The sequence below is a fragment of the Chanos chanos genome, chromosome 10 (assembly GCF_902362185.1).
Source record: "Chanos chanos chromosome 10, fChaCha1.1, whole genome shotgun sequence".
Lineage (NCBI taxonomy): Eukaryota > Metazoa > Chordata > Actinopteri > Gonorynchiformes > Chanidae > Chanos > Chanos chanos.
The window spans coordinates 11,624,478-11,641,396 of record NC_044504.1 but is presented as its reverse complement, the minus strand read 5'-3'; the positions used below and the strand labels follow the sequence as shown (position 1 = coordinate 11,641,396).

The 16,919-nt window shown below is 40.6% G+C and overlaps 2 protein-coding genes across 2 annotated transcripts; both read left to right on the top strand.

Annotated features, from left to right (window-relative positions):
- Positions 1–10,060: 10,060 nt before the first annotated feature.
- LOC115822806 (chemokine XC receptor 1-like) lies at positions 10,061–11,642 on the top strand. The gene is given in 3 exon segments (XM_030786726.1): positions 10,061–10,085; positions 10,611–11,508; positions 11,510–11,642. Coding segments are annotated over 3 exon segments (1,056 nt in total).
- Positions 11,643–14,524: 2,882 nt separating this feature from the next.
- On the top strand, positions 14,525–15,532 carry LOC115822805 (chemokine XC receptor 1-like; the record flags this gene model as incomplete). Its single annotated transcript, XM_030786725.1, has 1 exon — positions 14,525–15,532. A coding segment is annotated over one exon (1,008 nt), but the record flags the coding sequence as incomplete, so codon positions are not given.
- Positions 15,533–16,919: the final 1,387 nt, after the last annotated feature.

Below are 16,919 nucleotides of genomic sequence, written 5' to 3'. Positions count from 1 at the left end.
AAAAGAGATTACCTTCAGCTTAACAAGTGAAACAGGTTGGACTGGATATTATTATGTAAGATTTTTAAAAATTCACTTTTAGCAGGACAATTCATCATATTTATTAACAGCGGTTACCATCATTTTCACAGTCTTAAATTATGATACAAGAGAAATACATTATACACTCTTTTGCTCTAAGGTTATTAGCACTCACAACGAACAGCTTTCTTCACAGCAGTATTGAAATTCCCAGACAATGTGCTTCCTTTACATACCTAGAGTAACGGAAATCAGGTCTTTGACTCGAAGCACGCTAATAGGAAGCGTTGATATAAAAGACAACGGCAGATTGTTTTGTTGCACTATACTACCAGCAGGTGTCACTATCTGAACAACTCATTTATAAATAGGCCTAAACGTACGTATCAGAAACTGTTTCCATTTTGGCGAAAACTGGAAGATAGCTTATGTAATACACGTAATGTTTTTTAGCTCTTACACAAAGTTATGAGCTTTTTCAGGAGCACAGGGTTTCGCATTAACATGCTATTCCTGACCATGCAGCAATATGTGACTGTGGTTCATCGTAATTGATCAAGGGGAGAGAGGACGCTGCTGTACCAACACCACGGTCATCCTCATTTGGGGTTTCAGCTCCACAGTGGCAGCTTCAGTCCTGGTTGTGTGGGAAAGATATTGCTTTGCATTATGATCGTAACTTTTAGACGGAACCTGTGTCTTATGATTTATTGTTATGATGAAGGATTATTGTAGGGACCTGTGCTTGCTAAATCACTATATGCTGCGAAGTGCATCTGAGTGTTAGAACAATGAGCATTTATTATGAGGAAGATAAGACCTCTTAGTGAACTGCGGGTCTGTACCACCTGGGGAGTGAACACCCAGTATCATGTGTTCCATGAGAAAAGTTATCTTGCAACCCCCCACGCATGTAATTGGACTTGTTTGTCTTACAGTTTAAAAAGCTCTTCATTCCTTAACCTGAGTAAGAACTCCTCAATGAGAAGCTCTTCATTCCTTAACCCCTGTGAGGTGTGTCTCTCCAATGCCGCATGAGATAAAAATCCAAAATATCTATATTGGTTCTTTCTCCTAAGGCTTAGCAACTCTCTTCGAGATAGAAGAATTTCGCTCACATTTCTGTGGTATGAGAAGTGGGATGGATGCTTCACTGATTGATGCCTGAGCCTAGACTGAGGGTTAAACTGCCTGCAGTTGTTTCTGGGAGACTCAGGGAGAGCTCCGCTCTGACACACAGGGGACTGGAACCTGCCTGGGGTTGTGTGCGTGTGGCGGACGGTGGATGCTCTTTCCATTTGATTAAGTGAATAAGATGTTATGAATCACTCTTGTGACAGTATTTAAAACCTAGGTAATATTCACGTAATTCCTGTGTGGTAGTGAATATCAGAGTTTTCAAGTAAATCCTTCATGGTAGTGAAAACAGCTTTCATGTAAATCCTTTGTACTGTTGAAAACATAGCATGTGTAAATTCTTTGTGGTATCAAGCTGCTGAGTTTGTGTAGTTCTATGTGTAATATCAGACTCTGGAGTAAAGTTTAACAAAAAAGGGGAGAGGGGAATTTGTTTTTCATGTTGTTCCCTCTTGTTTCCCTCTGTGTGTGCATTCTCTCTGTGTGTGTGTGTGTGTGTGTGTGTGTGTTTGTGTATTTGGTATGTGTGTGTGTGTGAGAGAGAGAGAGGGAGTCCCTCTGTGTGCTTATGTTCTGTGTGTGTGTGTGTGTGTGTGTGGTGTATGTGTGGGAGAGACAGGGATGGAGTCACTGAAAAAAAATTCTTCTGAGATAAATAAGTGATAAATAAATGATTAAGTAACAATATTTTTATTTTCCTCTGTGAGTGAAAGAAAGGGTCAGGAGGTCTAAGCAACCAGTCTATGTAAAAATGGGAAAGAAATCAGGTAAACTACAACCATTCCCTGACCCTCTTATGGGTCCAGTCAAAGTAATGGCAGAAAAATGGGTCAAAGATGTAGTTGAGGATGTCCACAAGGTTCCCATGACAAGTACACTCAGTATGGATTGTTTAGAGAGAAGTTGGATGTTACAGCAAAAAGAGAGCAAGAGGAGAAAAAGAAGGTAAGTAAGAACAAAGAAATCTGCAGCATGCTTAATGATATCACATAAAGTAATAGATGTAAATGTAAGCAAATAAAAGAAGAAAGACATACAGTGATATAGGACAAAGGGGTACCCCCCACCCCACCCCCACCCCACCGCCATTAGCTGTTCCTCTACTGAGCACTCCTCCTCAGAACAACCCACCCAAAACAGACTCAGAGAGTGATGGTGAGAGACCAGCAGGATTAGACAGCCTGCTCATCACCTCCTTCCCTCCCTCTCCTGTGACTTTGTTTCCTCCCTTCCCTGCCTACTCCACATTCGGTTTAGGGAGTTCTTCCCAGGGTGTGGAAGCGATGACTTCAGGAAGTTACAACCCCAGTACAACAACACTAGGGGGCGTGGCAGAGGCAGAGGATGACTTAGTCCATGTAACCAATTGCAAAGTGGGTCCTGTTACTCTGACCATGACATGCTGAAATGCTAGAACTGTGAAGGATATGAACATATGACTGCCCCACTGGCCAGAGCCCCAGACAAAGAGAACAGCTTCAAGTTTAAGCAGGATCCTGGCCATATGCACCCCCACAATGTCTCTCCATGCACGCCCCAGGATTCCAGTCTGCTCAACCATGGGAAACAGCTGAAGCAGAAAAAATCAAGGAGCAACACCTTTTAGGTGGTGACACAGATGCAGACACAGACACAGACACACACACAAACAGTATATACAACTCACAGATGTTTGTAGGACATCTCCTGAACTGAAATTCTTTGTAGGAAATAAATGTACAATGTTGAGTGCTTCAGATACCTTAGACTCATCCTGGACAATAAACTGAGCTTCATCCACAATGTAGCAAACAGAGATTCTCTGCCACCCAAAAACTCAAAGCACTTTCTGTGACCTCCCACCTTCTGTTACTGCTTTAAAAAAGTATAGTTCAACCCATTCTCCTTTACTGCTCCCCCTGCTTCTTCAACATACTATTTGCCTCCAGTAGAAACAAACTCATATGCATCTCACACAGTGCCTCCAAAATTATTGGCCTCCCACCACCCAACCTCTCAGACTTCAACAACAAAGCTATCATACACAGGACATGTACTATCGCACATGACCCCAGACACCCCCTCAACCCATTCTTCACACTGCCCCCATCAGATAGCAGGTACAGGTCTTTGGCCTGGAAACGGGCACGCTATGGCAGGAGTTTTGTTCCCTCTGCCGTAGCATCACTAAACAAAACACCCCGGTGACGATCATATGTAAAAGTGTCATGTATGTGTGCTTAAAGGTTGTTGTATTCAGTATAAATGTTTATGTTTTCGTACTTATGTAGTTATGTAACCTATGTGCTTATGTATTTATGTAACCTATATGTTTATGTTTATGTACTTATGTATCCCAGCTGTTTTCGTGTGGCTTTGTACAGACTGTGGCAACAAACTTCCTTGAAAAGGGACAATAAAAAATCTATCTATCTATAAAGGGTGCTACTCCTGTTGCTGTAGAACCAAAGTATGGTTTCAGACCATCTAAAAGACAGTATCCACTCAGCCCTGAGGCTGCTGATGGCATTGCTCATATTTTCCATTCACTGATTGTTAAATACTCTCATTCTCCCTGTAACACCCCAGTCTGTCTTGTGAAACAGCCTAACGGAGGCCTGTCCAAGATCTTAGAGCCATTAATGACACTGTTCAACATCCAGCTCCAACCTTTCCTAATGTGATAACTCTCATGTCTCAAGTGGCAGCCCCAATGTGTTTCAGTATGTTGATGATTTCCTGTGTTCTCCTTCATATCAAGCTTGTCAAACTGACACTGTGTCTTTACTTTGTTTTCTGGCTGAAAATGGTCATAAGGTTTCCGAAGTTTGTCTCACAATCCGTGCATTATCTTGACCATACTGTCACTCTAGGGGGTCGGAAATTGGGTTCAGAGTGCATCCAAGCAATTCTGGATGTGTCAAAACCACAAACTAAACAACAAATGATGTCCTTTTTGGGGTTTGTGGGCTGCTGTTGTCCCTGGATTTGTGATTATGTAGAGATCTCCAAACCACTGTATGACATAATGGCCAAGTGGTAAACACTTGGCCATGACTGACTCTCTGACTTGGACCCCTGACACTGACAAAATCTTTACTGACCTCATACTTAATCGCTTCAGCTCCCCTTGTTCGGTTCTCCGCGACCATAACAAACCTCTAATCTTTTTGTGTCTGAATGTGATGGCCTCTTGTTTGTTGTCATGTCTCACTCAGCCCCGTGGGGACAGACAATACTCAATTGGTTACTATTCTAAATGCCACTCTGCAACTGAGAGAGCTGTGGTGGCCTGTTTAAGAGCTGTAGCAGCCGCCACTGAAGCTGTTTCAGCCACTGCAGCTGCTCATCTTACTTCTGCTAAGATGCTACAATGGCAAAATGGGTTGCTAACTATGTCTCATGCCACTCTTAAATGCTGGACTATCCTGAATCGCTAATATCTTCATACCGCACTCCTGTGTTGAATTCAAAGAATCAGAATCAAAACCATGTGAAGATTCATTTGACACACCCCTTCCTAACCCTGATTCTGTGCTCTTTGTAGATGGTTCACTCACTCATTATCTAAGCTGCTTATCCTGATTAGGGTCGCGGGGGGTGCTGGAGCCTAACCCAGCGCTCAAAGGGCGAAAGGTGAGGAAACACCCTGGACAGGTCGCCAGTCCATCGCAGGGCAGACACACAGAGAAACACACTCACACACACATTCATACCTAGGGGCAATTTAGTGTCTCCAATTCACCAAGTCCAATTCTTTGGACTGTGGGAGGAAACCGGAGCTCCCGGAGGAAACCCATGCAGATACGGGGAGAACATTCAAACTCCACACAGAAACGGCCTTGGCCTCCTGGCCGGGAATCAAACCCAAGGCGACAGCGCTACCCACTGCGCCACTGTGCCACCTGTGGATGTTTCAGCTCTGAGAAATACTGATGCTGGCTCATCCTGTGCATCATATGTTGTGTGTACTACACATGACATAGTTGAATGTGCCAGACTTCCTGGGCACGTCTCTGCACAGACTGCTCAACTGTTTGTTCTAACCCATGCTTTTATCCTAGGTACAGGACAAAATATCACTATTTACACTGATTTCTAAAATGCTTTTGATGTGTGTCACAACTTTCCTGCATTGTGGAAAATCTGTGGTTCTCTCACCTCTACAGGAAAACCCATAGCTCACAAGTCTCTCATTGTTAACCTTCTGTCTGCTCCTCTTCTCCCCACCACTGTTGCTGTTTGTAAATGTCAGGCTCACACAAACTCCACTGACCCAGTTTCACAGAGAGATGCTACTGCTGATGCAGCAGCAAAGTCAGCTTCTCTCTGCCCGGTCTACCCCATTTTGCAAATGCATCTTTCTAACCAGTAAAATGTTTTCTCCCTTGATGATGTCTCCTTGCTACAGGCTGGAACTGATGCTGGTGAGAACTTCCTGGCTAAAGAGAGACTACACTCAACTTCCTTCCGGTGTCTGATTTAGCTCTAATGGGCTCCCAGTCCTCCCATGCTCTGTCTTCCCTTTCCTGGCTAAGTAGACTCACGGTCCTGACCATGTGTCAAAAGGGGGATTGCTGAGCATTGTAAATAGACTGTGGTATGCACCAGAGTTTTCAACCTTTGCTGAAATATTTTTAAAAAGTGTTGTAATTTATGCTACTAACATGGTCGCCAGAGGAGCAGACAGGCCCCTGTTTGTACATCCAAAAACAGAGGGCCCCTTTGAACATTTGATGATGGACTTCACTGAACTCACCCCATTCAAAGGCTACAAACATTGCCAAGTGATTGCAGACATGTTTTCAAAACTGGTTGAGTGTTTTCCTCATAGGCATGCTGCTGCTGTCTCAGTAGCACAAGCACTGCTCAGAAAAGTGATTCCACAATGGGGACTCCCATCCAAATTGACTAGCAATAATGTGTCTCATTTTGTAAATAGAGTAATCCAAAGCCTCTCAGAAAGCCTGCAGATACATCTGAAGACACACTGTGCCTATCACCCATCCAGTGGAGGTGCAGTGGAATGAGCAAATTAGACTCACAAAACTAATAGCTGAAACAAAGCTGTCATGAGGTCTTAGTCCTGGCGCTGATATTCATGAGAGGACACCCTCAGAAGACAACTGGACTCTTTCCTTATGAGATACTTACTGGGCATCCCATGCGCATGACTAACACACCCTTTCCCCAAAACAGGCTGACCCTAACTGGAATGGATGATAACATGTTACTGTATTATTATACATTTAACCATGTTCTGAAGATTATTTTTCCTATGGTAAAAGCTGCCCTTCCTGAGCCTGCATCAGCACAACCCCACAACATCTAGTCAGGGGACTGGGTGGTGGTAAAAGACCTACCAAGAAAGCACTGCCACCAGCCTCATTGGACAGGACCATTCCAGGTGCTACTGACCACTCCAACTACCGTCAGAGCAGCTGAAAGAGACACCTGGATCCATACATCCAAGTGTAAATCCTTGCCCAACAATGGTGCCTGCACAAAAATGACTACTGCAGGTGTGGGGCTTTGATCAGAAATCCTGCTGCAGGCTCCCAGCTGCAGCATTCATCACAGGAGTGGCATCCACCCTCCTGGCCAACCTGCCATGGTTGACCACCACAGTCCAATGGCATGACTCTAATAATAGCCGCTCTGCAGATGAAAGTGTCCAGCCAACAGCACCAACACTAGGCTAGAGTAGTGCCCAAGAAGAAAATGACAGCCACAGGAAGAAAAGAAGTCTATCCCTGTTGAAAAGAGATCTTTTCAAGAGTTCCGACTGGAAACCTTGGGGGTTTGACTTGAACCCTCTCAATTCTGATTAATCTTTTGGAAAAAATTCTTGGTATAGTTTTCACAGGTTCCTAGCGAACAACATGTATAGTAAAGAAGTGTTGATTTCAGCCATCCAAAGACCCCCTGAAAGCTTTGACACCATTTTAGACCTTCAGTTGATCCCCATCCATGTGACCATGTAACCCTAACTGTTGCCACTTATTGGACCGCCACCATCAAAAATTGTTCCCAATTGCCCAGCATCGCCAAATGTATGCAGGACCATACCAGATGATTTTCCCCTGCTAATACTTCTACCCTTATGTCCAGCATTACAAAGTTGTGTGTCATATGGCACTGTTCTAACTCTCTCCCTTTTAGGGTCTCTCACAATGACACTTCCTCTCCCCCCTATGAGGCTCCTTTCATCATCCCCAAGAGAAATGTCAGCAGTTGCAATTTCAATAATGGCAAAGGCCGAGATATGGGTATCTCCCCTTGCTCCTGAAAGTTTACCCATCTTGACGATCGAAAATACACTCACGTTAGCTCCACGGACAGTAGCATAACCATGGTATGCACTGACAACTAGGGCTGTCATGATATCAGATTTTCACTACACAATTATCATGGCCAAAAGAATTCACAATAACGATATTATCGTGATATCTATAGAAAATTTGAACAAAATAATAATAATAATGCTATCAGTCAAACTCATCTTTAAATTTGTTGTGTGTTTTTTATTTTTTTCAGCAAATGAATTACACTCAATATATGTGTAGTGAGGTGGAGAGTCTGTAACCATAACTGTACAAAAGTGTACGAAAAGAATAATTACACTACTTAGTGGACAGTGAAAAGGTAACCAGATGAACTGATAAACAAGACGAACAATAAAAGATAAGATAAAATAAAGATAAAATAAAAGATCCCCAAGGCCTGACATCTGCCATCAATACAATGTCAAATGAAGCAAAATCACTTGTAGGGAACTTGCGCTCCTACTCCCATTCCAGAGGTAACGGGTCCATCCTAATGCCTTGTAGCATGCTTGTATACAGCTAACTGATTGGTCTACTCACTTTTTTTAATTACTGTTTTCAATTGCTTAATTCCCCATTGAGAATGGAAAAATGGGGTAGCTGCCTTTTTTGATGGTGTGATGTCACTTTCTTAGCTGACCATATTGATAATGTCACCTATTTTATGTCTGCATTTGCAAATGAAAGTATTAAGGGTTTTCACTTTCTCTCTTCCAATGATAAATCTCATAGACTAACCGTACTTAAACATAAAATGGCGCTTGACTATATTCTGAGTAAGACTGGAGGTTTATGTACTACCTTAAACCTCATAGGTGATGCATGTTTTACCTTGATCCCTGATAATGCAGGTACCATCAACAACATAATAACTGCCTTGGATTAATCACTAATTAATTAATTGATTGATTGATTGATTGATTGGTTGACTGATTGATTGATTACTTCCACTGATATCAAAACTACAGTTAATATGGTCTTGTCACAGCCTGCACCTCAGTTTGGACTTTTAGTTTGATATGTCTTTGTGCCTGATCTGTCTGTCTCCGCCCCTCACCTGTTCCCGTTTGTCTAACTATTGACCTTGTTAATTTTATCCAATCCTGTTTTGCCCTGTTTAGTTTCTCCTATTTAAGTCCTAGTGTTTGCCTTGTCTTTTGTCTATCGTTGTTTGTGTATTTTGCGCACTGTCATGCTGCACCTTTTGTTATTAGTTTGCACTGTACTTTGGTCTTCATTTTAAGTAAAGCCTTCTGTTTGTCACCGTCAACCATCGTGTCTTTGCACTTGGGTCCTGCACCACACCGCCAGCGTGACAGGTCTTCTGTACACCAGTTATGGAACAGAAGGTATAGAGCTTTTTAGAATGACCAAACTGTGCATCATAACACCAGAGAATGAAGCAATAGAACTGGTAACTACAATAGTTCCTGTCAAGAAAAAAGAAGGGTCAGAATGTGCATAGACTCCATCCACATCAACAAAGCATTATAAGTTTACAACATTCATGCCCCCCTATGGACTATACAGGCTCTTGCATATGCTACATGGTATCTCCACAGGTAGTAAAGACCCAAAGATCAATAGAGCAACTGTTTCTTGGAAAACCCTGCAAAATTTTAGTAGATGACATTCTCATCTGAGGTTCCATGCCACTGAAAATTGTTAAACATCTGAGACATGCACTTGACAGAATCCATGCAATGAAGATGAAACTGAACCCTGACAAGTGCAAATCAAGGGTTAGCACTGCTCAATATGTCATCTACTTCCTGACCACTGATGGTGTCCAAGTGGTAACCAAACTAATGGTGCTCTCAAAAGATACCTTACAGCATGGCCTGGATATGGTATGATTTCAGCAAGGCCCTCACACACATTGCATCAAGTTAGGATCATACTGAAAAGGAAACGACACTGGTGTTTGCGGCACAGAAGCGTCATAATTTTACCTATTGTTACTGCAGAGAGAGATCAGCAACCCTTGATAACAATCATAAAGAAGCTTCTGTAGGACCTGCAAGAGTGTGTCATATACTGTTAATATGCAGTGCATTCTGTTTGCCTGCAGCACTACTGCATTGTTCATATTCTTTTATTTAAACTGGATTACATTCAGTTATACTGTTTGACCAGTTGGGTGCACTCAAAGTGAGTAATTAATAGTAGTAGTGGTAGAGAAGCATGTTTTATAAATCTTTCAGTGTGTGGTTGAGTTCGTCCGTGTCCTTACGAACAAATAAAAAAATGCAACAAACCTTTTCTACAACGGTGTCCTTATTAAGTTGATATCAGGTGTAACACTTCTATGCACTGCACTGCACTGCCATACAATGCATGATGTTGAGGCTTCTCAGGCTGGTTTGAGTTTGATCACATATCTGACATAAAAAGCATCAATGCCAATGCCAAGCTTAAAAAGACACTTGTGTCCCAACTACTCTGATGACTGACAATGCAAGTCAGTTTGTGTGCACAGAGTTCTCTGAGTTGGCACACACATGGGTCTTTAAACATATTTGCACCAGTCCGAAGATCCACTCAAGATTTATGAAGTAAACAAGTTCTTTGTTTCCTATCAGTACTCAGGGCCGGAAATGGGGGTGGGGCAGGGGGTGATCGGTAAGGCACAGACAAAGCCTCAGTCTACCCTAAAAACTGTTTTTCTGTGATGTTATGTTGACGTCAGCTAACCAAGACAAAAACAAGATGATAGTGATTTTTGATCTTGAGTTGAGGTGTAGGCTGTCAGTTGCATTGGGTAGTTCTTTGCAAGTGTTTCATGCTGACAGTTACAGTCTTACATGACTGTCACATTCAGTGTTTTAGTAAAATTATATTGACATCAGCCTAAGAAAAGATAAGTAAAAAAATATATTTTCTTGTATAATTAACCTCATTTTTAGCAAAAAGGTGAACAGAAATAGATCTGCCTCAGGATAACAATGAACCGTTCAACAAATGAAGCAGGTGAGAGGAGACATTTTCTGCTGACAGATTTTGTATGGACATTGCTAGATTGATTGGGCAGTAAATCATGTTATCACCATTAATTTTCAGAATCTTTCATAATCTTTGCATTCTTAAAAGATCAAAAATGTTAAATGATCTGCTTTCCTGACCTTGTACAATTTTCTTTAATCTCAGGTATTCTCACAAACAGTAAAACGTCTGCATTTGAATACACACATGATTATGAGGATGAGATCTGTCGCAAAGATGAAGTTATCAAATTTGGATCTATTGCAATTCCCTTGTTCTACTCTGCTGTCGTCACCCTAAGTTTCATTGGTAATGTAATGGTTATCGTAATTCTTGTGAGATATCAAAATCTCAGATCCCTCACAAACAATTTCATCCTAAACTTGGCTCTGTCGGATTTAATATTCACCGCTGGATTGCCGTTTTGGGCTTGGTATCTCATCTGGGGATGGACATTAGGCGAGACATTGTGTAAAGCTGTGAGCTTTGTTTTCAACGCAGGATTTTACAGTAGCATACTGTTCCTCACACTGATGACCATTCAGCGATATGTAGCAGTCGTTCGTCCTCTGGCTGAGCGAAGAGAGAGAAGATTAACCGTCATCAGTGCTGGGTCCATTCTTGTTTGGGTCCTCAGCGCCTCTGCGGCCACTCCAGCTTTGGTTTTCAGTAAAGTTATACCGGACCCGGAATTTAAAGAAGCCAGACTTCATTGTGAGTTTGACAGTATTGAAATAAGACATATCATGACTTACGTGCAAAACATATTTTTCTTGGGTTCTTTTTCCATAATAGGATTTTGTTACATAAAAATACTACGTACAGTCTTGAAGTCAAGAACCAAGAAAAGACACAAAACTGCTCGACTGATCTTCACTATCGTGATGTTGTTTTTTGTTGGATGGGCGCCGTATAATATTGTTCTTTTTTTAAAGACGTTGAGCGATCGACAGGTGTTCGGGTTAAACGAGTGTATTGTCAGTAACTCTTTGGATTACGCACTCTTCGTTTGCCGGATGCTTGCCTTCTCTCACTGTTGCCTTAACCCGGTTTTCTATGCCTTTGTTGAAATTTCGAGATCACTTGAAATTAACTCTGCATAAAATTTCTCCAAGTCCACCTTGTAAGGACTCTTTCCATTCCAAGATGGCTAACTATACACTGCTGGGGGTCCTTCTGCTGACTGACTCATTCTGAGAGAAATAACAAACCAGAGTAGATTTAAAGAGGAAAAAGGATTTCCGGGTTGTAAAAATAAAAAGTAAAAAGGTTGTCGGAAGGGGGGGGGGGTATCGTTAACAGGATGCAAAAGACATTTCACTTTCAGTACCAGAGTATTATTTATATTTACATTTATTGGTTTGGCACACACTTTTTTCTCCAAAATGACTTTTAAATGAGGGAAAGAGCTGGCTGTTGGTTATTAATCTCCAAACTAAATCAATACTTACAGAAAAAATAACATGTAAAAGCAACAAAAATGATAAAACATGTTTACATTAGAGTTCCGTTTTGCGGTGTTTACAGTGTTCGCAATGAAATCTACACATCTCTATTTTTATGCATGTATTGTGAAAATGTTTTTGACCTGGGTTCTTTTTTTTTGTATGGGTTTTTTTGTAAATGTCACACCAGCCCACACAGGTGCTCTCTGACGTCTGTGGGGGCATATTTATGGAAAAAGTAGAAAAAATTAAAAACATGCTGAATGCAGCAATTAAATATGCTTTGTTTTTGCCCGTGTCAAGAATGTGTAAAATCTAATCTGACACAGTTACACATACGGACATAGTCACACATATGGAATAAAAAAATTGTTTCCAATTGAGGAAAGCCTAAAAAAGAATGAGGACTGACTGCAATCCTGACTCATGACTGCAATGCAGAGTCACAAAGTATCTCCTAACCATCCCAAGAACTCAAATTTCCTGAATTTTGCTAATTTCTCAAACTCTTCCTTGGTTTCAATACAACATAACTGGTTAACAAAATTAGTTTAAATGACGAAGAATACAGCTGAAACTGGTGAGGAAATAAAAATGACACACTGAGATAAAGCAAAGTGAATTATGAGCTGTTCTGAGATTATGAACAGAATTTGTTTATAAACAGAATCAGAGGAGCACCAAAACTGTCTGGAGAAAAACAGCAACAGTGACACACTAGCTAAATCAGCCAAGAAACATCAGTCGAGAAACTGCGCTCCAGATGGAGCATTATAACATCATTATTTTATAAATGAGAATACTGTGACAGTATCATGATTCAAAAGCATAGCAGAGCTGGTGCTGCGGACAAAAGGTGGGAGAGAAAGAGAGGGAAAAGAAACAAGTAATGTTTGGAAAAGAAAAGACTGTAGAGGCCCAGGGGAAACAGCACAGCAGGAGCAACTGAAGAGGGGAAGAGACTTGCTGGAGAAGATGTTGCTGAGGGAGGAGAGGCTGATGAAATAAAAAATGAACACAGGTCTAGGGAACAGAAAGTGAGGAGAAGTATATGGATGAGGTAGAGAGATGGAAAATCCTCAGCAGAAAGAAAATAGGAGGGCAATAGTAAAAGAAATAAGAATAGGAACAGAAAAGAAACAAAAGGCAGTGAATTCTTATCAAAATGCATCCCAGAATGTTTGTGGAAACCACAAAATAAAACATAAAAGACAGAGACTTGAAGGCGGGGGGGGGGGGGCATTCCTCTTTGTGGAGCAAGACTGACAGCAAATCAGAAAAATGGATGGACATCTGAATGGCAAGCAGCCTATCGTTTTAGAGAGTGAGAGAGAGAGAGAAAGAGAGAGAGAGAGGGAGCAAGAGAGAGAGAGAGAGGGAGAGAGAGAGAAAGAGAGAGAGGGAGAGAGAGAGGGAGGGGAGAGAGAGAGAGAGAGAGAGAGGTTATCCCAGATAATTGTGTAGAGAGAATGGAAATAGTTGGGAGAAGATGGAGGAGGAAAGGCTGATGAAAACTGACAAATGAGTACAAGGTTGAGGAACAGAGAATAAAGAAAAAGAAAAAGGATCTAGTGGATTGGAAATGCAGAAAATGATGACTTGCAGCAGAGAGAAGGAGAGCAAATGAGAGAAAACAGGTGGGCAATAATGATTGAAACATGAAAAAGTCTGGACTGAACAAGAAAAAAGAAGCAAAGACAAACAAAGACAGATCCCAAAGTGCTGTTGAGAAATGCCAAACAATCAGAGCAGACCAGTGAAAATGGGAGAATCGTCCCCTGAACTTTGTCTTATGCTTTGGATTTTGGTATTCATTATGCATTGCATTTACAAATCAGTGGACTCTAGCCTGTTTCATTGACTTTGCTGTTGGATTGTGTTTTTGACCGTTATTTTCTGTAGTGAATTGTGCGTCTCCACAAATGAATCCAAGACCCCCATCACTTGAGCAAAGGAATATACTTAATGTTGCTGTATTAAAGATGTGTTTTACAGCGTAACTGAATTTCAGGTCTTTGCCATGTTGCGCTCTAGAGACCAAAGAGAGCAAAAACAGAGAAATGAGAGAAATACCCTTTGCAAACCAACAGTTAGGACTGCTTTCATATCCTTTTTCTTATTGTTTCTGCTGCAGTTTTACATAGACAAAATTCCTGACCACACAGCACGTGGTTAAGGCTTCCAAATAACCCCACAAAGGGAGTGAGGGAGGGAGAGAGAGAGAGAGAGAGAGAGAGAGAGAGAGAGAGAGGGAGAGGGAGAGAGAAACAAAAGATGCAAAAAAAAAAGTAGCAGCCATACTTCTATGCTTTAGAAACCCTTATCACCGTAGCTGATCTCTTCCAAATTTATTTTTATTAGAAAGTGTTCACCTCGACTGAGAGTACAACAATGAATAGTTCAACGAATGAAACAGGTGAGAGCACGCATTTCAGATGACACGTTCTGTATAGTTTTCAACCACCCAAAAAATGATCTGCTTCACCGATATCCACCTTTCTTAACCCGATATTCAAGATAATATTGTTGATTATGAATAATTCAGCATCATCATTACTTATCATTATCTTTGCAATCCTATAGTCTTAAAATGCCGTGAGAAATAAATGCTCTGCTTTACTGATTTTATAAAATTCTCCACTCTCAGATTTTTTTACGGATACTCCTGATTACTATGCAACTTCATATGACAATGAACTGTGTGACAGGATCGAAGTTATGACAGTTGGATCTATTGCAGTTCCAGTGTTCTACTCTGTTGTCGTTGTCCTAAGTTTCATTGGTAACATATTGGTTATCGTGATTCTTGCACTCTTCGAAAATTTCAAATCGCTTCAAAACACCTTCATTCTAAACTTGGCCCTGTCTGACTTGATGTTCACTGCTGGATTGCCATTTTGGGCTTATTATCTCATCTGGGGATGGACATTAGGTGACACAATGTGTAAAGCTGTCAAATTTGTCTTCAGTGCGGGGTTTTACAGTAGCACACTTTTCCTGATGTTAATGACCATCCAGAGATTTCTAGCAGTGGTTCGTCCTCTGGCTGACCGAGGAGAGAACAGACCCTGCCTCGCCGGCGCTCTGTCCATCCTCGTTTGGATTCTCAGCGCTTCTGCGTCCATTCCTGCTCTGGTTCACAGCAAAGTTATGCTGGACACTGAAAATGAAGAAGAAAGACCTCACTGTGAGTTTGACACTATTGAAATGAAACATGCCATCATATATCTGCAAAACACAATTTTCTTGATTTCTTTTGCCATAATGGGCTTTTGTTACGGTAATATACTACGCATAGTCCTCGTGGCACGGAAAAGCAGAAAACACCGAACTGTTATTCTTATCTTTATCATTGTGATGGTGTTTTTTATTGGATGGGCCCCATATAATATAATTCTTTATGTAACGGCTATAAATGAAGTTAAGGATATCGGTATAAATGAGTGTGGTTCCAATGATGCTCTGTATTACGCACTGCTCGTTTGTGAGATGCTCGCTTTCTCTCACTGTTGTCTTAACCCAATTTTCTATGCCTTTGTTGGCGTAAAGTTTCGAAATCATTTTAAAGTTATTCTGCATAAACTTTTGCATACTCCACTTCGCAGGAATTCCCGACGTACCAGGATGACAACTAGCCTATAAACTCTCAGGAGTCATTGCAATGAACATCCTCATTAACCGAGAATTTAAAGGGAATGAAACTCTGGTTCAGTAAATCATTATTCTATATTCCATATGTAAATAAATTAGTATGCATCTCTATATAAGTCACTTAACAATCAATAAGTTAACAATCATACAATCATGTTCTTTTTTGTGTAGTACATGAGTGTTGATTTTATGTTGACTCAGTGTAGGCCTATCTCAACTTCATAGATGGAGTAACATTTCCATTTAAATGTGAAATAGCTTCAATAACTTACTTGAAAATATGTTATAAACTAACTCTAAATTTAAAACAGATGAAAAACATGTCATGTTAAAGTAATCATGCTCTGTCTCTTTTTCTTTCATCTTGATATCTGTTGTCAAAACTTTGCTCATTGTGTCATTGATTGACTCACTCACTGATGGAGATACTTTTAAATTTTTTAAAAAAATATGTTTTAATCTGGATTGATTTTTAAAAGAATACCAAACATTTAAAAATAACTACAAAATGTTATATCATAAAAAAGAATGTTACAAAAATATTGTGGTTGACAGTATTTATTATCATTTACAGTATTTATTATTTATTATTTACAGACAAGTCCACTGAGCTATAACTTTCCTTTTCAGTAATGAAATATGCAATGATCAAGTGGGTGTTTGGTTTGACAATGGGCAGAAACAAAGTGAGATCAGTTAACAAGATGGAGTTGCCAGTTTTTTAAGCCTTACTAAAATCATTAAAACCAGTAATTTGAGAAACAAGTAAGTATCCCAGGAATAAACAGAGATATTGCTTAATTATTCACTTGATTTGTATTCTGCCTGTCTTAGAAGTCACTTTGGATAAAAGAATCTGCTGAATCAATCAAAGTTGTAAATGTAAATGTACGAAATACGATGTACAATAAAAAAGTCACTTCCTAGAAAATAAGCTCTTTCAGGAAAAGACAGACCTCTCCACTTTAAATCAGGGTGATAGATTTTTTTTTTAGTAACAGCTGTACATTACCCATTATATGCAGCTGCATTCCTTGTACAACCTTACATAGGCTGGTAAGTGGAGGAGAGCAGCTGGCCCTGGTCCTGGATTTTGCTTAGTGCAGTCATGGCCCCTCATGGTTCATGTTATTAAAAAAATCCGACAACCATTCCTGCTCAAAAAAGCTGTGTACACCTTTCAGCGTCCTGTGGAGGAAAGCTCTTATTCACTGTGAATCATGCACAAATGTTTTACTTCTGTATTCAACACGAAAGTGAACTGTTCTTTAAAAACTTTGTACAGTGACTTTGAAGCTCCCGCAAGCGTTTGCTTTACTACTGTATTTAACACAAAAGCCGAATACTTCTTCTCAGAAGTACATGGTGCATTCTCAGC